The sequence below is a fragment of the Platichthys flesus genome, chromosome 17, assembly GCF_949316205.1.
Source record: "Platichthys flesus chromosome 17, fPlaFle2.1, whole genome shotgun sequence".
NCBI classification, from domain to species: Eukaryota; Metazoa; Chordata; class Actinopteri; order Pleuronectiformes; family Pleuronectidae; genus Platichthys; species Platichthys flesus.
The window spans coordinates 14,536,480-14,559,913 of NC_084961.1; the positions used below are offsets into that span (position 1 = coordinate 14,536,480).

At 41.8% G+C, this 23,434-nt stretch overlaps 1 protein-coding gene across 2 annotated transcripts; it reads left to right on the forward strand.

The window, feature by feature from the left end:
• The first annotated feature begins 1,408 nt into the window (after positions 1-1,408).
• On the forward strand, positions 1,409-18,924 carry LOC133973007 (trafficking kinesin-binding protein 1-like). Of its 2 annotated transcripts, XM_062410662.1 has the most exons (19): positions 1,409-1,660; positions 3,897-4,362; positions 5,114-5,308; positions 8,937-9,013; positions 10,270-10,386; positions 10,554-10,654; positions 11,060-11,165; positions 11,266-11,344; positions 11,458-11,588; positions 11,673-11,747; positions 11,919-12,056; positions 12,151-12,227; positions 12,909-13,157; positions 13,381-13,661; positions 15,384-15,502; positions 15,848-16,061; positions 16,159-16,264; positions 16,545-16,670; positions 16,927-18,924. In XM_062410662.1, exons 2-19 carry the CDS (start codon positions 4,275-4,277, stop codon positions 17,519-17,521), a joined length of 2,874 nt encoding a protein of 957 aa, XP_062266646.1. In that variant the 5' UTR covers positions 1,409-1,660; positions 3,897-4,274; the 3' UTR covers positions 17,522-18,924. The 2 variants fall into 2 exon arrangements, with proteins under 2 accessions (XP_062266646.1, XP_062266647.1); XM_062410663.1 differs by lacking the exon at positions 1,409-1,660 and having other exon boundaries at positions 3,429-4,362.
• The last annotated feature ends 4,510 nt before the right edge of the window (positions 18,925-23,434 follow it).

Consider the following 23,434-nt stretch of genomic DNA (forward strand, 5'->3'; position numbering starts at 1 on the left):
AGGAACGACTGAGAATCTTTACAAGCACTTTTAAACATAGAAAAGCAACTCAATGAATAAAATACTCTTTTCCCCCACCACCGAACACTGTGGTCAGTCCATCTGCAGGGGGGAACACTGTTCGGTGGTGGGGGAGACGAGTTGGACTGAAACCGAGTCGTGTCTATTTATTCTCTGGAGAACAATGGCTGCTCTCTCTTCGGTCCAGCTCTTCAGCCAAGAGCAGGGAATCACTGGAGGTTCATGGGTTCATCTGGTTTCTGTCTGGTTAGTTTCCAATTAGAAAAACATGTGTGTCATCATATATTGATAAGATCTCTTATATATTCTATAATATCACCTTGTTTGTATATTAACATAAAAGGGAAACCTGCTTATGTTGCCAATATATATATATATATTTATTTGAACTCTAATATATGTAATACAAAAAAGAAAAGTTCATTTAAATTACAAAAACAATTTGTCCTAATTAGGCACAATTCATTATTTATTTAAGATGATCTGGAGGCAAATTTGCATCTTCTCTCCCTTTATCCCTATATGCTATAAACGGAAATATAAATCATGTCCCACAAAGCCTCTTTGCCTGTCCCCTTCCTGTTGTGGGTGATTTTGACGTCACTGGTCTTGTTCCACAACGGGTTGGTCCTGGTCTGGGTCTCCGGATGGCGGCAGGGAGAAGAAATCTGTCACCTCTGTGAGAGCTACTCAGGATACAGTAAGAGATGAAGCGCCTCCTTCAAATTAAAACCAATTTGAAAATAAAAACGACAATGAAGTTTTGAGGTGTCCATGGAAAATAAACCATACCAATTAACAGAGAAAAAAAGAGAAGAGGAAAAGATTTTGGGATTATGGCACATTTTATATATTGTTCTGTTCAGAGATTTGAGCTCTTATTCTATTATTTATGTCCATGGATTATAGGTAAAGATGAACGACACACCTGCTCCTGAAAAGTGAAGCCAAAGCATTATCATTTCCACCTGCTTCCTCAATGTTAGCAGATGGGATATGAACCAAACTATAAAAGTTTATTCCAATATCAATTAAACACATTCATCTCAAAAAAATTACTGATGTCATTTAAGGCAGTTCTTTTCACACTGATGTTTGTTCAAGTCTGCATTTTCACAGAAGTCTTGGGTTTAATAGTAATTAGATTCTATAAAAAATAAGGTGAAATATCGTGATTCACAGCAAACAGTGTGTCGTACGTACGTACAAGATCATTTAGGATTTTTAACCTTAAAATTCCCACATTTACTTCTTTTGTCTTAGAATAACGTCAAAGAGGGATTTTATTATGAAGGCATCCCCCGGAAGTCATGTTGCCCTCCTTCGTGCAGCTTGATGGTGGTGAGGGGAGAGAGAGGAGAGTCAGGGGGAGATGGCTGCAGGGAGGCAGGAGTGGACCGGGCCAGGAGCGACTGAAACCAAACTAAGGTGACCTTGATCATCCGGAGCTGTGAGGAGGATCCAGCGGCCTGCTGCCCGGCCTGCACACACACACTGAGCCCGTGTCTACCTGCTCATCCTGGAGGGGAACAGCCATCCTCTGCCCACTATCCCGCCTGTCTGTCCGGTTACTTAACCGCACCTCAGTCCCCTGCTGGATCTCTCATTGTGACACCGTGTGGACCAGTCTCCTCCGTGCGTGAGTATCTATCTCTGTATGTCTGCTTCTCCGTTTTAATGGCGATGTCATGCATCATGAGGTCAGCTGATCATGGGTGGTTTGCGTGACACAATGTGACACTGTTGAGGACAAAACCCAGATCTGAACCTGCAGATGAAACCACGCCCTCAGACACAAGCCGACTAGCATTGTTTGTGCCACATGCATGAATGAACCGTGGCCTACTTCTACTACACTGTCATCATCATCATCATCATCATCATCATCATCATCAGCATCATAAGCAGCATTTAATGTTGTTGTTTTACACATCCACTCAGCTGCCAGGCCTCCCACCACTACTTATAACACATTTCACTCCATCCTACTGTGTTACTAGTAGACTATAGGTCTTGGCCCATATGTTTGAATCCCATCAATTAAAACACATCTGATATCATCAGTCTACATACATCACATTTTATCAGTCCCAAACTAATCTAATTTTAATCTTTGGGATTTACTCTTGTGTTCACATATGAAATACTGTCAGGTGTCTCTTCACCTGAGTTTAAAGGTGCAGTGTTTAGAATATAGTGACATCTAGTGGTGAAGTTGCATGCTGCAGCTGAACACCCCTCACCTCAACCCCCCTTCCCAACATGAACGCTGTGGTATCCTTCAGTTGTCAAAACAACTCATAAGGTGTTTAGTTCGTTCAGTCTGGACAACTGTAAAAAACATGGCGGCCTCCGTAGAGAGGACCCGCTCCTGATTTAAATATAAAGTAATTTGGTAAAGGGTCCATTCTAGGGTAAATAAAACAACAATTCTTATAATTTGGATGAAAAACACTAGTGAGAACATCATTAGTATTATTTCATATTCAATCTCTGCCAATAGATCCCTTTTGAGCTAAATCTTATACACTGAACTTTTAACCCTTGATTTTACCTTTTCACTAATCTTCTGTTACATATGTTGTATTAATAGGTGTGTGTGTCTCGTAATCTCAATTAAAAGGTTGATATTACATAGAAAAATCATCTGCTTATTTGTGATATATTGTAAGGTTTTTTTAATTAGTAATTGAAATTATATTGTAGTAATTATGGTACAAATTATTACCAGACAAACATTTTCATATCAGTCGATATCAATAATTGTCATGGATATGACGTATTATTATTATTCTAAGTCTAAGTCTAAACCCTACTTACTGCCACTTTAGTTTAGCATTAGTTTACGCTTTCTTTCATGTGGTTGTTTATTATCTTATGAGCAGCAAAACATTATACAAATCTGAGGTCGGTCACTTATATGTTACACCTCCTCAGTGTGCTTACACAATGCATTATATTGATATATATATATATATATACAACTTTTGTTATATTGCTATTGATGAAAATCCTCTTCCAAAAATTATTGTTATTGTTTTATTGTCCACATATGCTGTGACTTTAGAGATTGTAGGCTGACACTGGTTTGTTAATGTCACCACACATGACTTCTTATCCCGAATCTGAATGTGGAATACTTCCCTTATGAATCTGAACTCATCACTTATCCACAGATGATGTAATCCTACAAATCACCACTTGTATTTAACACTGGTCTTGACTACAAACTGCCGCAATGAGAAAGGCATCCCAAGGTTGTGGTGCTGCTGCACAAAGACCAGACCACGCGCGAGAACATCAGCTTCATCTATTGCTGTTGTCGTGCATGTGCTTTTCAGTTATAGAGAAACATTCTATGTCAGATGCACTCATCCATCCCTGCATGTCTGCTGTATCATGCACAAGGAGCTATTCATGCAGCAGACACATATTGTTTATGCACACAAGCCTCGTTTTCTCCATGATTTATATTCTGTCAGCCGTCGCTCGCTCTTCCATCTGACACTCAGGTGCATTTCATGATGCACATCTGTGACGTGTTCACCGACAGTAGATCTGCAGTGTAACACAGATCCCTTCAGAAACATAGCAGAGAGCTGCAAGGTCATGACGAGCACTGGTGTGTTCACCTCAGACAGACGCCTCAGGACCAAACTTCAGTCAATGCTGCTCCAGAGGTGCGGAGGTCCTCCTGTTTTGTTTGCTGAGGTGATGGATGGTTCAAAAGTTTGCCGTGTGAACACCCATGATGGGAAACAAGGCAAAACGATTTCCCGTACCTGGATCCATTAAGTTATAAAGTCTCATGATATCATGCTATTATCAGAAGTCACTCTTAGCCCTCATGTGCCTTCTCGTTCTTTTCCCGACAGATGAGAAGTGGTGTCTGCAGCGGACGGGTTTTGAGTTATGCAGATCGCTGGCAGGCGGCACGGTGCAGAGTCAGCAGCAGCACTTGAAGTTGAAGACTCTGTAGGGAAAGAGAACGATGCATTGATCAGTGTGGGTTACATCTGCACAAATATCTGGCTGGTTCTGTAACTCTTCCTCACCCAGGTGTCTGTACCTGCTACGTCGCTCTGACCTGCTGATCCAGTGGAGCGCCGAGCTCCAGAGGCCCATGGCCCCTGTTTCTCTCCGCCAGTGAGAGGTGAGCCAAGCTGGCTTCCCCGGCCCCCTCCCTGCCCCCGGCCCCGGACCCGGACCTGGACCCGGATCCGGACCCGGACCCCGGGCCTGAGCAGCGGCACATGCACGAGGAGGAGTATGTGAGCGAGATAGAGCCCATAGAACCACACCCGGTGACGCCTGACTGCAGGGACGCCGAGACAATCACAGGTTCTTGTGTGTGTGTGTGTGTGTGTGTGTCATAGTTTGTGTGTGTGTCATAGTTTGTGTGTGTGTCTTTGTGTGCATGAAGGTCATGAGGAATTACTGCATGAAAACATCTAGCTCAAAACTAAAAAAATTCTAAAAACAAGTTTACATTGTATACAATGTATAAGGTGTTTTATTCACTGCTTTTTCAATGAGATATATTATTACAAAATATTCAGCAGTTTTTTAGTTTGAGCTGAATTTTAATATCTTAATTTCTTTGTAATTTCTAACACTTTTATTTCTAAAAATACCAAACAGTACTATTTTTAGTACTTTTATCTTCACTGTCATATCTGTGCAGTAGCAGTGATGCTGCCACAAAGAGCCCCTGGTCCCAGCTGGTGTCAGTTTATAGCAAAAGAACGATCAATTATTATTGTTCATGTAACCACACATCCAGAGATGACAGATGTGTTTATAATTTTAACTGAATTAAAAGTATTAAAAACAAAATGTTCTTTAAGTTTAAAACTAAGTGTAATTTGTGCATGCCTGAATGCAAACCTTCATCCAATTCTCGAGGGAGGGGGAGATGGAAACATTTGTTCCCTGTGGTGAGGCAAATCTCAGCAGGGCCTAACGTGAGATCAAATCTGGAACTTTGAACCACGATATTCCTTTCGCATTCACATATATGTTACTGCACCCTAGTCTCCCTGTTTCACTGTAAGAGTTCCTGTATTCTCACTGTCTTCTCTGTGATGTTCAGATGTGTGCAACAGCACTGACCTGCCGGAGTTTGAGATCATCAGTCTCCTGGAGGAGCAGCTGCCGGTGTACCGTCTGCGGGCCGACACCGTCTACGGCTACGACCACGATGACTGGCTGCACACTCCTCTGGTTGCTCCGGACGCCAGGCTCGACCTGACCACCGAACAGATCGAAGAGACCCTCAAATACTTCTGTAAGTTTGGCAGTGATGGGAGCACATACAGTGTATATCAATCTCCAGTGATGCTGACGCTCCTGAGGAAGCGTGCAGGAACTTTTTGGTCATCTTATTTCTAAGACACAGAGTGGACATGTGGTAAAAAGAAATGGATGAGGGCAGATTTAACAGGTTGGTTTTAATCTCTGGGGCGGGTGTAGGAATACATGGTATTTAAAGTGAAGGATTTACCCACCTGGGCACAAGCTACGTTTAATCCTTCTAAAGGTTCATGGTCACATAATCTACTGTATTTTGTTTGAATATCTAACTGAGTTGAGCCCATTTTGGAGGATCCCTTTCTAGTAGGTTTTATATTCTCTCCCAATACATATTGCATTAACTCCTAATAGATAATGCGTTACTTCCCAATATATATTGCATTAACTCCTACTACATAATACATTACCTCGCAATAGTTTCCTTATTCTATTTCTTCTGGTGATCATTTCCGATCATCTTCTATAAGCGCAACCCTGCAATATGGAATTAAATTTACTTTTAATTGGGCGTGAAGCATGCTGATATAGTGCTGATGGGGAGAGCGTGGCCTAGGGGATAGAGCGTGTGCTCTGCAACAAGAAGGTCGCCGGTTCGAATCCCACTCTATCCCATCTGCTTGCCTTGGCAAGATACTGAACCCCTAGATGGCCCCTCATAAAATGATGAGTGTTCTAAAAATGTAAGTCGCTTTGGATAAAAGCGTCAGCTAAATAACATGTAATGTAATGATGCCCAACAGGCCTGGTTGTGGCAATAAACTTGAACAAAGTCCAAAGCTCTCCAGTAGAACACAGTACAGTGATCAGCAGGATGCAGGACTACTTATAATGAAATGATGAACAGGGAACAGGAAACAATTTAAAGATAAAGCAAAGGTAACACAAAATTATTCCTTAATTTAATGTGGGGAAAGTAGGTATAGGGAAAGAAACAAATTTAACAACTGTAAAGATACATTTTACAGACAAATCCTTCATAAAACAAATTAAAAAATAAATCGGTACATTTATAGAGAAATGGGGTTTAATAATCTATTAATATACAATTTCTGTATTTAGTTCTATATGTTAAAACTATACTTAAATAAGGAACAAATGCTGATGAACACAACATCTCCTTGGCAGAGGTAATTAGTAATTTTTTTGTTTGATAAACCATTTCTGTAGCAAGATTTTAAAAGCTACAACTAAGTGGTGGTATTAGACTCAATGTTAAAAGTATTTTTTTTAACTTTTGAGTTCTGTAGATAATGTTGAATACTCTGGTTATATGTTGAGGTAAAAAGACACCAAGGTATTTTTTTAAGCCCCAAAGTGGGTCACAACCCGGTAGAATGTTTTATTTTAAACCCGTAAATGATCCAAACTGTATATTTCAATATAACAGTAAAACAAATAATGGCTCCACTAAGTGGCCCGGGAAGATCAATACATAAGCTGTGGACTAAGATCATTTTAGTTCCTCCTGCCATATCACCACTAATGCACTGGCTCAGAGGGAAGAAGATGAACTGTCTGCAGAGGCTTTCTCATTTAAACTGTTAGAGACTTTGCAATTAATATCGATTCTTCTTCTGTTTGTTTATTAAATAGAACTTAAAATGATCTGAGGACAGTTATGTGAAAACATAAAAACCATTAGCTCGATAACATATCCAATGTTTTGTCTCCTAGAGATAAAACACGTTATTATTACTGAATAATAATAAGATTCAATCAGATTGTGTCTATCACTTCTTACTTGTATCGACATTCTTTTTTGTCATTCCCAGTGTTGATATTATTGTAATTTCAGTCTCCCTCCACAAGGTGGTGCCGTCCAACTATTTTCATGTAGTCTCTGTGAGTTGTGTTTGTTCTCTGGATGTTTTGAACCATCAGTGTTTTACTCCTGTTTGGTTTTAATCAACCATTAGCTGAATTTTATTCTTCAGTGTTTTGTTTGTGATAAATATCAGGTAGTTTAATTATTTTTTATCAAACTTCTTCATGACCTCCACCACTGATGTGAGACAGGGTGTTTTTTGACATTTTCCCTGCGGTGTTCGACTGAGTGTCATTCTAGTTTTTAGTAAATTGCTACCAGCCCGTTCCTTGTACTTCATGTTGGAAATGAAACTTTCCATTGTTTGACAGGCAGTAACTTTACCCTTCTATACAATAGACATGCTATTCTTCACCGTGAACATCTGATTTAAACTAAGTTATATATATATATTTTTTAAACTATCATGTTTTAAGGATTTGTTTGTTTGTTGGCATTACACAGATTTGTAGAGCAAGGAGGTGTAGTACATAGAAATGTTGTGTCCGTGCATGCGTCAGGATTTTTTTTTTTTGGAGGAGCGAACCCTAGAAACAGATGCTGGTGGCAGATACACATTCTGTGAGTCTGCACAGAGCAGTGGACAGAAGAAGTGAGGGAATGATAGAAAGGTGTGAGATGTCAGCACTTATAGACTGAGACAGGAGCCCACGCCACATCCCTCTCTCTGATTGGCTCTTTCTTCCTCCGTCTTCCAACCTCTCTTGTCTGATCAAAAAACAACTGCTACCTCCACCTCCCTCACCTCAGCTGCCGCGGAGCTCTTTCCAAAACGGATGTGCACTCCCTCTCATCTCTCTGCCTCCCTCGCACTCTCTCACGGGGCCGTCCCTGTGGGCGGAGGGTAATTCAGGCTCAGGGTTATATTGTACAGAAGCTAAAAAGGAGGAGAGGGAGGGCGGGAGGGAGAGAGAGGGAGAGAGAGAGAAAGAGAGAGAGAGAGAGAGAGAGAGAGAGAGAGAGAGAGAGAGAGACACAGTGAATGGTTCTGTATTTGGAACGGTTGTCATGTCTGCTTGTTGATCATCGTGAAGCCAAGGGAAGAGATGGACAGCGAGGGCAGGATGGAGGGATTAGCGAGGGATGAATGTGACCTGGAAAATAGAGGTGAGGTAAAGTGCATGTCATGAATACAGACAAGAGAGACACGTCTAATATGATTCAATATATGATCAGTTTGATCGTGGCATACTATGATTTGATTATTGCAGCATGTTGTATTGTATCGTCCTCATTGAGAGGATTTTCCTGAAGCTTATTATAATTTGGTTCAACAGGCCATTTGAACACACACACACACACATACACACACACACACACCAGCAAAAAACAAACAAACAAACACACACACACTCTCATGCTGTGTCTGTGTAAACCTGAGTGGATCATAACTTAGATTCAGCTCATTTAAATGTGCTTTAATAACAACTGTTCAGTGGGTAACAGGATTACAGAGGTTTACCATAACACACTCAATAACTCTGTACAGCATGTCATTGATTCACACTCTAAATCGATATCCGCTGTCACCTCAGGGCAACACAGCCAATTGTTGTGCGCCATGGAAAACAACCCCCTTCCCCTTTAACTGATGCCCTGCTTTGTCATCTAAACCTGGCCCGTCCGTCACCTCCGAGAGGATGACTCTGTAAACTCGCTGTGTTACATATTGTGACTGTGTGTGTGCGGGTCACGGTAGATGTGATGAGTAGAGGGCTCACAGGGGGATACTTGTTGCCTTCTCCTCACTCTGTTTGCGTGTTTTGTGTTTCTCCAGTGCTATGTGCAGACAGAGTGGGCCAGATGACGAAGACGTACAGTGACATCGATGCCGTCACACGTCTGCTGGAGGAGGTGAGATTGCCTTTTTTACGTCAGGGCTGAGCCAAAAACAAAAACAATCAATATTGCCGTGTAATTTTCCTCCATAGCAGTGTTTGTCATTCTCAGCTCGTAAAGAAGACTTTAAAAACCACAATGTGAAATAATAATTTGACATTTATCGTGATAATGATCTATAGTGATCATTTTTATCTTGTCAAAAGTTTTGCCCATATTGTCCAAACCATCCAAGTAATGCTGCAGCACAAACGATTCTGCACTCCTGCACTTTAATTATTTATGTATTTAAAAGGAACAGTGTTCAGCTCAAACATAAATGTCACCATGTGATGCACTGCACCGGAATACCTGATTATACCAGAGAGCAACAAGGCTACACTCAGAGTAGAAACAACACACACTATTATGCAAATGAAGCACATTACAAATGTATCTTTGTAAAGTAAAGATGAGTCTCGAAGGCCCTCACATGGTATATAGAAGTCAGTGGGTGCAGAGCTGAGCAGAGGTGGTTGGTTCATTTGTTTGTTTGCTGCCCCTCACGTCACCAGTCAGGATGCTCCATTGATTTGTGGCTGTCACAGATAAAGCTGATTGCCCAAATGCAGTGTGGTGGAATGCTGCTGTTTGAAGCAGGATATTCTGGTGGATCTAGAGAACAGAGCAGAATAGAAATAAAGTTTAACTGGCTGTGCTGTCAAACACTGAATCATGTAGTGGAGGCACGGCACAACCATTTCAAATTCGTATAGACCAAGAACAAATAAACTCAAATACTCAAAGTTGTGTAAAATGTATATCTACTTTGGACTCAAGGAGGTTTTATGTCTATTTCGGCATGTAAAATGTTAACAGACAAAATAATCATGCAAAAATAGGAGTTATAGTCTCTCACATGTCTAAAGTTCCCGGTTAACAATTATTTTAAAATTCTAAATTGTATTCAGTATCAGGCCAAGATATGTTATCAGTGGCTTTCAATCCCTTCACCTCTGATGTGAATGTCCCCATTAGAAGGGTTTTCTTTGGTTTGTCGTTTTAACAGGCTCAATATAATAGATGACCCTAACACTGACCCTTGTGGAGCACTTATTGTGCGCTTCATGGACAATGCTTCACACACACACACACAAACACACACATACTCAGGGTACCTGCAAGAGTAAATGTATTTTGGTAATCTTATATTGTGCAATTTTGGGGAGTTGTGGTTCTGAATGTCAGCCACATCATCTCCTCTGTTGTCTTTGTACTTTTCCATCCAATAGAAAGAGAGAGACTTGGAGTTGGCTGCGAGGATCGGCCAGTCGCTTCTTAAGAAGAACCGAATTCTGACTGAGCAGAATGACTATCTCGAGATACAAGTGGGACAGATCACAGAGGAGGTCTGTACACACACACACACACACACACACACACACACACACACACACTGAAGCTTGACATTAGATTGATAGTTGGACAGTAGATCCCGCACCAGATACTTACATACATACACACATTGTAATGCACGCATACAGGAGTTGTGAAGTTATGACGTGACCTCTCCCAGGTGGCCCAGCTGCACCATGAGTTGAACCTGAAGGACGAGCTGCTGCAGTTTTACACCAACGCAGCTGAGGAGAGCGAGGATGAGTCCAGCAGCTCCCCGACGTGAGCATCGGTTCTTTGTTCACTAACATCCCTCCTTCCAACTGTAAAAAGAGGATATTGTGTTATGTGTTATTTTTCTTTACTTATTTAATAAGGACAGTGCTTATTAATCAACAGACAACATACTTTCAATTAGCACATTTTTACAAGGCAACCTGAAATAAACAGAATCTTGTCTATAATAACAAATACCCATGAATAATTAATGTGAATTATACATAAAATCCAAGCTAACTGTACACTCAGATAAAATACCAAGCCACAGGAATGCATGTACATTAACTCACAAGTTTTGGAATGCAAAACAGCAAAACAAGCAATGTGCTGAACACACACCAGTTTAAACTGAATATGTTTACACTGGCCCTTCTGTGAGTCTCAGTCCTGCTCTGTCTTCATCCAAAGGGGTAAGAGGAGTAAAGTGGGGGCCGCCTCAGGAGGCTTCGTGAGCGACACACTGCAGAGGAAACTCAAAGACCTGGAAGATGAAAACCTGTCACTCCGCTCAGAGGTTTATCTCCACACACTGAAAACAGCAGCACACACACACACTTTGTTAGAGAAGTGCACATTGCTTGGAGTGTATTGTAAAAGTAGATGTCTGCATGTAGGCCCACCATCTGAAGTCAGAGACTGAAATCTATGAGGAAAAGGAGCAGCAGCTCGTGAACGACTGTGTGAAAGAACTCAGTAAGTTGTGTGTCTATCTCCTTTACACTGTTTTCATGCATATTTCTTCTACGGATGGACATTGGTTCCCTCTCAGAGGTTGAAAGAGTCTCTCGCTCCCTCTGTCCTGTCAGGGTTGTCCAGTCTCCAGATCTCTACCATCGCGGAGGAACTGGCTCGTAAGACCGACGACGCCTCCAGACAGCAGGAGGAGATCACACACCTCCTCTCTCACATAGTGGATCTGCAAAAGAAAGCCAAATCTGTGAGTATCAGTACAGACACAAATGTGATTATAATAATGCTCTGGTGGTTTTGCTAATTCAAACCTGTACGTATGTGTCTTTAGTTTGCAGTGGAGAATGAGGAGCTCTCTCAGCACCTGTTGGCAGCTAAAGATGCTCAAAGGCAGCTGACAGCGGAGGTAACTTCCACGTCACTGCACTGTGATGATTACATTTTCTTTTTCTTACCAAACAGTTTTCGGAATAGCATGACTTCGCTGTAAACACTATTTGTATTAATGTTGTTATGACATCAGACTGTTATGACTGTTGTATCAACTGATGTTGATACCAAATCTACGATGCAACAGCTGCAGGAGTTGGAGGAGAAGTACCTCGAGTGCATTGAGATGCTGCATGAAGCTCAGGAGGAGCTGAAGAACCTGCGGAACAGATCCTGCTCGGCAGGAACCCCTCGACGCTACCACTCGATGGGACTTTACCCGATGGTGAGGCAGTGTGTTTGTGTGTGTCTCTGTGTGTGTGTGTGTGTGTGGTTTACGTGACCCATCTTCCATTTCTTAATGAGTTTTTGTGTTGCAGGATTCTCTGGCTGCTGAGATTGAGGGATCGATGAGGAAGGAGATGAGTCTGGAGGACCCTGAGTGTGAAGAACTGAAGTATGGATCCAGTGCTTAGCGTCTCACTGAAACTACAAACACTAATGTTATTTACTTTTTGCTTTTTCGCAGTATAAAATACCTCCACCATGTATGTTTAATCTTACACCTTGTTCTATTATAGAAATAGAAAAGAAAAAGCATTTATTTGTCATCAAAATTTGTTAAAGAACTTGAAAAAGTCCTTGGACGTAATGATTCAGTACAGATGATTCTAATGTTTGGACTAAAGTTAGGTAAAAATTGCATTTTCAATATTTAGATAGACAAAATAATAGACACCAATTACAATAAAAGTAAAAAAAAGTAAATGCAATAAGAATTATTTGGATTATAGTTTATTTTCTGGAAAAAACAAACAGCTATGTAGGTTTTTTCAAATGAGCAAAACCGGCTCGTTTTGCAAAGAAATAATTTTAAATCGTCATTTGTGTTTTGTCATATGTTTTTATGAATCTATGACAAATGATGGCCTTAACTCGTAATCTTAAAGGTGGCTCATGCACTTGATCCTGCAGAGAGAGTTATCTGATACTGTGATGTGTAGTTTAGATGTTAGATGAACTTAGCAGTTCTTTGATTCATTGAGGTTTAACTCCTAAACACAAAAACATCCTAAAAAGCAGATCTGCCCTGTGTATAGTAGCTCGAGTTAACGCTCTCCTTTCTGATTGTTTGAAGAACCCATCGCAAGCGCGTCTTTGAGACGGTCAAGAACGTCAACCAGACTGTGCGTCAGCGTTCACTGACTCCGACCAGCGCCAACATCCCAGGCTCCAACCAGTCTCTGTCAGCACGGACGTCCCCTCAGTCCAGCGGCCTCTCCACACCCCACTCCAGCATCTATGGGGTTGACATCAGTGGAGACAGCGCTGCCCTTGACAACCGCGCGCAGAGCATCCTAATGGAGACGGCATCTTATCAGGATGGGTGAGAAGCAGGGAACTTTATGATTTAAGAAATGAGAGAGGAAGTTGAGAAGTGTATTTTTTATTTGACTGATATTATAGCAAAAGTTGCACAGAGATAAAAATCTCTTGTCTGATTTTTTGCAGTATCGATCGAGTGTCTTTTTGACTTGACTGATATGATGATCTCAAGATTGGAATATTTTTCTTACCCTTCGATGTCTGTGTCATCCCTGCTCTGACAGCAGCACAGAGGGCCGGGAGAAGAAGGCGAACGGTGCTGAGGACCTGAGGGTGGCCCTGCGCCGCCTGTCTCTGCGTCGACAAAACAACCTGAGCGAGAGGCGCTTCTTTGGAGAGGAGAGGGAGCGAAGGCGGGGCGGACACGGAGGGATGCACGATGCTCCGGGCCAGGAGAGCGGGCTGACGCCCTCAGAGAGCATCATGTCCCTGGGGAACCTCCACCTCTGGGCCACAAGAGGGCCCTACCTCCCAGACAAACTCCAGATCGTCAAGCCTCTTGAAGGTGAGGGAGAGAGGGAGCACGGCAAGGTGGGGGGGAAGGGGGAGGCGGAACTGCACATGGGAGTTGGGGCAAAGAAAGGGATCAAGCGGGGCTGTGGAACGGAGAGGGAGAGAAGGAGGGACCTCATCCACGGGCAGGAGCTCCAGGCGGAGAAGGAGAAGGGATGGGGGCGGGCGAGGAAGACAGGAGCTGGGATAGAGAGGGAGAGGGGAAGGAGGTGGGCCGGGAGCATGAAGATGAAGGGAGCGAGGGAGAGGAAGGAGAGGCCTCTGTCGCTCATGCTCTTTAACTCTTTCTGGTCTCTGATGCATCATCACAAGTCAGGCAGCTTCGCATCTCCACACAGCTACTACAAAGACACACAGCCCAGAGGCTGGCTGTAGACACAGAGGAGGAGAGAGGGAGTGGCATTCTGGAATACATACAAACAGGTCGAAGATAAGGAGGAGGTATTCAACATTTATTTTAACTTGGGAATTCTTACAATATAACTAAGTAAGGAAAATAAAGAAAGCATTCCAAGACAAATTTGCCAAAAAGCAAAACAAGAGCAAAGGTCCATGGGAATAAATACAGTACACAAAATCTTATTTAAACCAAATGAATCTTCTTAAACAACTCCAGGTAAAATATGATGAAATAAAAAACTTAACTGCCTGAAGGATTAAAATGAGTTGAGCTATAGATTGTTCAGCATGTTGTTCAGTGTTGCATGTCCAGGATTTAGCTCAGTAAAAACACCTGCAGTGTTTGGTGAGAGTCCACATGTAAGATAGAATAAAGTGAAATCTATCCAGGAAGTGTTTTTATGAATGTGACCCTGATGTGGCATCACTGTATGGGTTCACTGTGATCTAGTGTCGAGTTTGCTGCCGGCCTGTGCTGCCCTCTGCTGGTAATAATGAGGGCAGCACACTGCCTATCAAACTTCTTCATCTTCTTACATATATATACACACATATACTGTGTGTGTATATATATATATATATATATATATATATATAAACCGTGCTGTTTCCATTGTTACCATACATGTGTTTATTTTTTATCCTCATATTCCTAAATATGCATGATTCTTTCTTTACGTGAGGTTTTATTATTTATTCATTCATTTATGACTTCCTCTGTTTTTCTGTATGATTTTCTTTGTTGTTATCATCTCCGTTCCAAACTCATGTGGCCGACTAATAAAACCCTTTTTTTCTCATTCTTACTGCTCCTCCATTTCATTTCTTTTTCACCTTATTCCTCAACTCCTCTGGTGTCTCTGTAGTGCTTCCATCTTGTCCGTCACCCACTTTAGCCAGATGAGGTTTATGTTATGTTCCTCTGAACTTCAGAGACAATAATAAATAGTTATTCATATTAAATGCGCAGTGTAAGTACCCGTCTATGATACATGATATGTTAAAACTATTAATATTAGCTGTTAATTCGTCCCTGTGCCAAAATCACTCAAACAATTTTTATCTTTGATAAATAACTTATTATTGATGATTAAGACTCCAACTCTAATAATTGATAATCTTTAACGAAAACCACATGAAACTGCTTGATACTATTGGGCACTGCTTTTAAGTATTTTTAGTAAAACTACAATCTGCTTACAGTAAAACAACCATTTACAATTATTGATATAATAGATATTAATCCAAGTGTTTATTTTGGACATTAAAAAACACAGTTGTCTACAATGCAGATTTATTCACTTCTGTCCTCTAGGCTCTGTCACCCTGCACCACTGGCAGCAGTTAGCACAGCCTCACCTCGGTGTGATTCTGGACGCCAGGCCGGGAGTCGTACCCAAGGGTTACAGACCCCTCGAGCTAGAGCTGGAGCAGGTGGGTGGGTGTGTGTGTGTGTGTGTGTGTGTGTGTGTGTGTGTTTGTAGACCATGTTTATGATATGCTCATCTCCTGCAAGTGCATCTTTTACAGTTTATGAAATAAAATAAAGAACAAACTGACCAAAACAACTGAGATGTAGTTTCCTAAGTAGCTATTAGACAAGGAAGTTGATTGGGCTGACAAACTTTAGGTAGATATTTTGATTAAATAGTCTAGTCTGATTACTGTACATATGGTCTGATTTGACAAATTACTTTTTAAGTACTTGTTCTATTACTAAAGAACGTCTTATAGTATGACAAGTAATATAAAACATGTAACCCTTGCTTGTCTCTGCAGGTTAATCCATGGGGGGGCTTTGAAGAAGATGAACCAGGTGATCAGTACTTCCAGAATCTGCCCACGTCCTCAGCCTCGGCCTCTCAAGCTGTGACCTCCACCGCCACCTCCGTTACCAGCGACATCAACCTCTGGCAGCCTCCACCCAGCATCGCTCCTCTCTCCCCCTCCCCACCATCCCCTTCGCCACATCTCAGCAACACTGACCCCCTGGGTGAGGACATACAATGCATTTATTTAATGGTTGTAAATGTTCACATTGTGGAACCTGTGTGAAATACCTGTGACATCTGTGTTTGTGGGGCGTCCAGCTGCGTACTACCCAGGTAAATGCATGGCCCACACCAGCTCCACCTACACCTTCACAACCTGTCGGATTCTTCACCCGACGGATGAGCTGACACGGGTCACGCCAAGGTAAATGAAGAACTAAAGGCAAACTTTAGTGGCCGCTCAACTTGTGTTTCTGTGCATTTATTTGTTCCTCTGGCTTGACGAGCGCTTCATTTAAAGTCCTTAATAACTTTGTTTAGAAATATAAAGTTTATGTAGGTTCTTATGGTTCATAATAAAACTATGGCCTCCCCTCATTTCTATGAAAAGTTATCATGAAGGTTGTTTAAATAAGTGAGAATTACCACATTTTCAATGTTTCTAATGGTCCTTTCTTCTTGCTTGATAATCAATTGATTTTCAGTCTGAACCCAGTCCCAGCGACGTCCTCCTGTGTGATGACCAGCACTCTGCTGGGGACTCCCGCTGGGACACCCTGCAACCCCCGTAGACTCGGTCTCAGGCCGTCCGAATCTTCAACCAACCTCAGGCAAGGCTCCAGATAAACCAGGAAACCACTTCTCTGTGCTCTTTTTGTTTACAAGTTAGCAGAGTGTGTCGAGCTACAGTTTTTTTTTTTCAAAACAAGATATTTAAGTCAAAGCTATGTTTTGAAACATTGCAAAAAAAAGAGAATTGTGTGACTATGATCAACTTTTTGAAGCCTAACTTTGTTTTGGATAAGCATTACTGTGCAATGTTACCAGTTGGTATAACGCTCACTTCCATTTCTTGTTTACCTGCAGAGATGCCACGCGCACCACCAGCACCTCTCTGGGGCTGGTGCGCCTTCTCCAGGAGAGAGGGATCTCAGCAGCAATGTATCACCAGAGCCAGGGCCTGGAGCACGGCCTGAGCAGCGGAGGAGTCTTATTCAGCACTTCCATCGCTCCTAACCGAGCGCCCCACCCTGATCCTCTGCGCCCCTCCACCCCGCCCAACTCTCCCACGGGACCTGGAGCTTCAGCCGTGATGACGTCTGCAGGGTTCGACTTCAAGAGTCCTTCTTACGACAACTTCCTGGCCTCTAAACCAGCCCGCTCCATCCTGAAGGAGGTGACTGGTGGGATGAGGGGAAGGCAGAGAGGGCGGGACTGCGAATGCCAAACAGACGTTAGCGTTACCGTCCCACACCTCAACCTGCTGGATAAGGTGAAACGTCTGGGTGTGGCCGGAGCTCAAGGGGGCCGAGCAATGAGCCCCAGCCCCATGCTGGGGCCTCTGGGTGCGCTTCGCAGATCAGGCTCCCCTTTCGGGCCTGATGGAATAAGGAGGAACACAAGTTATCCAGCTTTGGTTGGGGCCAGCATGGCCATGAAAGCCCCAGGGCCCCCAGAGTAGTCCAGACGACTGCTGGCCATCTGGGGAGCCAGGCCAAAGACAGGCAGGGCCGAGGACTGACTGTTGAGCAGTCACCTGGAGCCCAAACACTGACACTGATCATACTGTAAGACAATGACATGGTACTACTGACTCATCACTACTGTGGCGCCACACTGTCACAATCAACTTTATAATACTTTGACATGGTTGCAGCTGCTTTAATTGAGAGCAAAGTAATGTAAAGGGTTAATTCACCCAAAATTCAAAACGCATATATTCCATATATTGTGATTAAACACTAAAGCAGTTTTTATGTGCTCAGATTTTGAGATCCCTGAAATGTATAAATGCAAGCAGGATGAAATTAACTGTTTTTAAATTTTGCATCTTAGCTCTATGACATTAGTATTTGTCTATGCTAAAACTAAAAGCGCACTCTGTGTTCTTCCATTTGCCAGATATCTAAACTCTGGGCAAACCGGTTTTACGTAATTGAATTTTATGTAACTTGGTGAACTGACCCAGACGGATAAATCCCAAAAGTGAGCAGTCAAAGCTGCTAATATCTCCCACTGCTATCCGCTCACACACCCCTGCTTCGGAGACTGACTCTGCTGGCTAGATGTAGTTCTCCCACACTCGCCTTATTCTGAAACACATCCACCAAATCCCACACACATTCAGATGTACACAGGTGCACTCTTCAATCGGCCATGGCCCTAGTTGGCTATATGTCATCACTGTAGCACCTAACCATGCCAATTCATTCTTCCTCGATATTGCTGGATCAAAATTCACATTTTATAAAGAATTGAACGTTTCCACAAAATACATGATGACACTCACTCTCTCCCCTCTCACCCTATATCTCTCCTGATCCAATCAGGTTTGAGCCTGACATGTCTGTTCCAACAAATCATCGAATCGTTTTTACGTCTTTATTAGAAGATACTTTGATTTAGTTTCCTAATTGGCCATTAGACCAGGAAGTTGATGATGCTTGCAGTGGATCAGACGGATCAATACGCTGAAGCTGCAGCTCAGCGAGAGGATGAAGACAGAGACAGGGGAAGTGATTGTGGTTAATCAGCCATAGTAGTCAGACAAGTTCCTTAAGTTTTGCAGGGTGAAATGAAGCAATATGTGCCTCGACCATTTGTGTTATTCATGTGTTGGATTAAGGGGCGTGAAGTATCTGTCAATATCACTGTTGCACTTGTGTTAATTTATTTAAAATATCCTGTCCCGAATATCAACTTTCTTTCATTTGAGATAATCTGTCGTCACACGCACTATAAATAATGTTCATTGTCAGTGACATGTCAGTGATGACACACTTATAACTTGTGTGTAGTGCATAACCATGAACCACACATCACTGTAAGTATCGGGGTGAACATGTAATCAGGGGATTTTCCGAATAAAACTTGTCAAAGAAGAGATTGAATGTCATGATTTTCCTCGATTTTCCACTCCTGATGAGGAAAAGATCGTCTCCGTCATAAAATGATTACTTCCCCTCCTCCAGCAGATGGAGCTCACTATTTTCACAGCAAACAGTCATTATATGTGGCACATTGCATCTAAGTGTCCATACTGGTGCAGTCATAATCCATCACACACCGTGTGTCTCTCTTCACTTGTGTTACAAGGGATATGACGAGGGGGGTGCTTATTAAACCCATGCTGGCCACGGGGTGAACGAGAGGTGAGCAATAACCGAAAAATGTCACTCAGGCGGCACGGGGAGACTAATTGGAGGAAATGAGATCTAACTTCATTCTAATGTCCCTGACGTCGTCCATATTGGATATCTGTCCCCTCAGAACAACATTTGGAAAAAATCATTTATGACAACACCAAATCAAACACCTCTGTTAAATCAAATCCACTCCCGGGTGTAAATACGACTGCACTGATGTTTCCCTACAGATGATTTAATCATGAATTGTCTCGTCAAGCTCAGGATGAAAATTTAGTTTTATGATAAAATAACTGAAAGCCTAATGACATCCTCAGCTTGGTTTAGTGCTAATCAGCAATTGTTGACAGGGTCGGGTTTGTTTCTTAGCAGGGTTCATGGAAAAATGAAACTTGGTGGAAGGATGCATTATGGTTTATGGAAACACCCTAACCCAGATTTGCGTTCAGAGCTTTACGGTAGGCTCAGTCAAATTTGTACAATCAGACTGTGTTGTGATGATAATTTTACTAGGATGAATTGTGTTACAACTGACTCATGTTGTTGGGCGGTGTATCCTACACAGTCTGCTTTTCATTGACGGTCTAATAGGTTATTTTTACCCAAAAGTTTTGAATCTCAGCTTCACATCAATTGTCAATCCTTTTTGAGTGATCCTTTTCCACCTGTGTCAGGATTTGTCTTGTCTTTGCACACTGTGATATTAATGAGGAGACTAAACAAGTATTTCTAGTTGTTTCTCATTTTCCCCTCATAACCACTGTCGGTACAAAGCTCACAGGAGGATGCGGGTAGCTTCATATTTACCAAACACATGTGAGAGTGCCATTAATCTTCTATAATCTAACTCTCAGCATGAAAATAAATCAGGGTATTTGTATTCATTGGTTTGAAATTAGTTTAAAATGTGATTCTTACTTCTTTGCTCTTATGTTTTGGCTCCTGAGTGCCAGACGAATCCATCATATGCCGACGTGGACTTTTACAGGGCTTTTGGAGATGGGTCCAGAGCATCAAGGATGTAGGAACTCTCCTTTTGTTCCAGATGCCAGTAAAATGCTTTTTGAACTGACTCATCTGAAGTGAAACAAAGAGTTGGAGACAGACACAGCGGAGAATGCGAGAGAGTTTCTGGAAGAGCTCAGACCATCTGCTCATCACCGTCACTGGATCTTCATTACAGCCACACAGTTGGAGCTCATGTTCCTTTCATGAGTGTGCGGCTTCGCCCATTAGGACACAAAGCCAGAGCACTTATGAATGTAAGAGTGCTCCAGTCGCTCCATGTGAGACTGCACATGGAATCTGCCTCTTTGACCTTTTTATTTTCCACATGTAATCGAGATTACAGAATCAGATTAGAAAATATCGACTCCATTTGAAAAAGTTGAATATGTTATGTTATATAATGTTATTATATCACAGCTTTTAAGGTGGTTTACTGTCTCTTTTTTTTACAATAACCCCATTTATGAACTAATGAAAAGAGCCTCTGACACACAGGGTCTCACTCAAGGACTCCGTGGCACGGGGGGACAGAAAGCGTGATGAGTCAAGAAGCGGAGGTTCGTCCATACAGCTTTATATTCCTGGAAATTCCACCATCACTTCTCCGTCAAAAAGGAGAAACACTATCAGGTTTATCAGCAAAGATTTCAACTTCAAACCTCAGGAAACACTTAGAGGTTAGTTCCACTCTGAGAGTTTCACTTTTTGGACTTGGTTTGAATTCAATTTTAAAACATTTTCACCACAGAACTCAACTCATTTACATCTGCAACTGTAGCAGGGTTAGGTTTTGGATGGATTAGCTCATTGGCTCATTGGCTAACGTAAAGATGATTCATATGTAAAATGTATTTTATCTGCATAGAGAATTCTTGGAGATATTTCAAGATGAACGCAATAGAGGAAATTAAACTTTAGTGGCTTTGTAAGTAATCAGATTAAGTGCATTTTTGCATCCAATTCATTTTGTCAGTAATTTACAAGTAATTTGCATTGACTGCATATAAACATTTACAACATGGCTGCTCCCTAAAAGTCAAGCCAAAGCATCTCAATCGCCCCCTAGTGGCTGGCGACATTATAGGTCATAAACCCCACCTCCTCCTTGTAAGTAGATGAGACATGGACCCAAATAAAAAGTCAAAGTATGCATCAAATAAGATTTTATTAAAGACAGTCTCTGTCATTTTAGTGACGATATCTGTAGGTCTTATCACACTGATCTGTTTAAGTGATAATTTCCCCATAATTTTGGTTTTATCAAATATTTGATGCTATAAAAATTGGCTGAAACATTATGATTGACAGCTGAGACTGAAGTCAAATGCATGTTTCGGTCGAACCTTGCTACCGCAGCACAGGATGGACGTCCTCAGTGCATGATGGCAGCATTCTTACTCGAGATATCGTGACTTCAAATCTTGATAGAAACCAACACACACACACACACACACACACACACACACACACACACAGAGGAAAGATTTGCTGGAGCTTTTAAACCTTTCCAGAGCCTTGAAGTCTTTAGACCTCACCTCTTAAAACAGAAAGTTCGAGCCAATTCCCATGGCTCTCTCTGATTCTAAAGTCTCTGTACATTTCTAATTCAAGTGTGATCTCAATCGAAAAACCTACGCACACAGACACACACACACACACACACACACACACACACACACACACACACACACACACACACACACACACATATAACACACAGCACACCCTCTCTCTCCCCCAGGGCATCCCTAACCACTTCTCTGAATTATTCACTCAGTCTGCTTTGTTCATCGATCCCTCTCTCCAACTTTCAGTCAAACAGACACATCTCTCAGTTAACACGCGGGGCTGGAGCAGCATAGTGGATCGTCACTGTGGAGTCCACCTCCTCCTCTCACTGATACCTTCCACAGGTTCAGCTCAGGAGCCGTCTCTCACTGCCGTCTTTGATCATTGCCGCTGCTTCCGACACATTTTCTCAAAAAGAAAATGTCAAGTTGGCCCTAACAATCTGGAAACCACGTCATTGAGTCCCTTCTTCTCTCTTTGCCCGATGAAGTTACATCATACTGTTTCAGTATAACACACATGTTTTTCTAACAATATTGTGGACTCTCTTAGGGGTTAATTGACTTTTTTAGCACACACTTTACAGCTTTGAATGATGTTGTGGTTCTTTTGAAGATATGCTGACTTTCATCTCCTTGATGCAGCTGCACACTGACCCCTTTCTTAGTGTTAAACAGTTCTCCCTTTACATTTATCATGCTATCAAAACCAGCAGCATCAAGCAAAATCCACCATGGGATAGCAATGTTTGTTTTTCATGTGGTTGAATTTCTTTGTTTTGCATCGGACTAAGACTCTAACCTTTGAAACTGGAAGAGTTGCTACTGTGACTGTGATAGTAGCTTGTAGATAGTATATACATTGACTATATATATATATATATACTGTATGAGTGTGTATGTGTGTGCGTGTTTGTGCGTGTATATACAGTTGCAATCAGAAATATTCAACCCCCTCACCTCAATAGACATTATAGTGATGTGGATGACAGATAATGACAATAAATGAAATGAAATGAAAAACCTCATCAAACCTCATGAAATGAAAAACCTCATCAAACAACAAAAGATATTTATTGATGTGTATTTTAGTTATTTTGACAACAGAAGTTGACTTAACTTTGAAGTTCAAATGAAAAATTCTGTTTTGACAACAGAAGTTGACTTAACTTTGAAGTTCAAATGAAAAATGTAACTCTTTCAACACATGTGCATGTGCAGTATTATTCAACCCCCCAGCTTCATTACTTTGTGGCGCATCCTCTAGCTTTTATAACTTCTAAAAAATGTTTTCGGTAAGTGCGGACAAGCTTCTAACACCTCTCGATTGGAATCTTTGCCCATTTTTCAAGTGCAAAAGCCTCTAGATCAGTGATGTTTGATGGCTTCCATGCTGCAACTGCCTTCTTTAAATCCCACCAAAGATTTTCAATCAAATTTGAATCTGGTGACTGTGAATGCAACTCTAAGACGTTCCAGGATCTTTTTCTCAACCAAGCTTTGGTTTGATTTGGAGATTTTGCTTTGGATCATTGTCTTGCTGGAAAGTCCAATGATCACCAAGGTTCAATTTGTCAACAGAAGGAATCACATTCCTCTTTAAAATGGCCTGGTATTTCTGTGAATCCATGATGCCATGTACACAATAAAGAT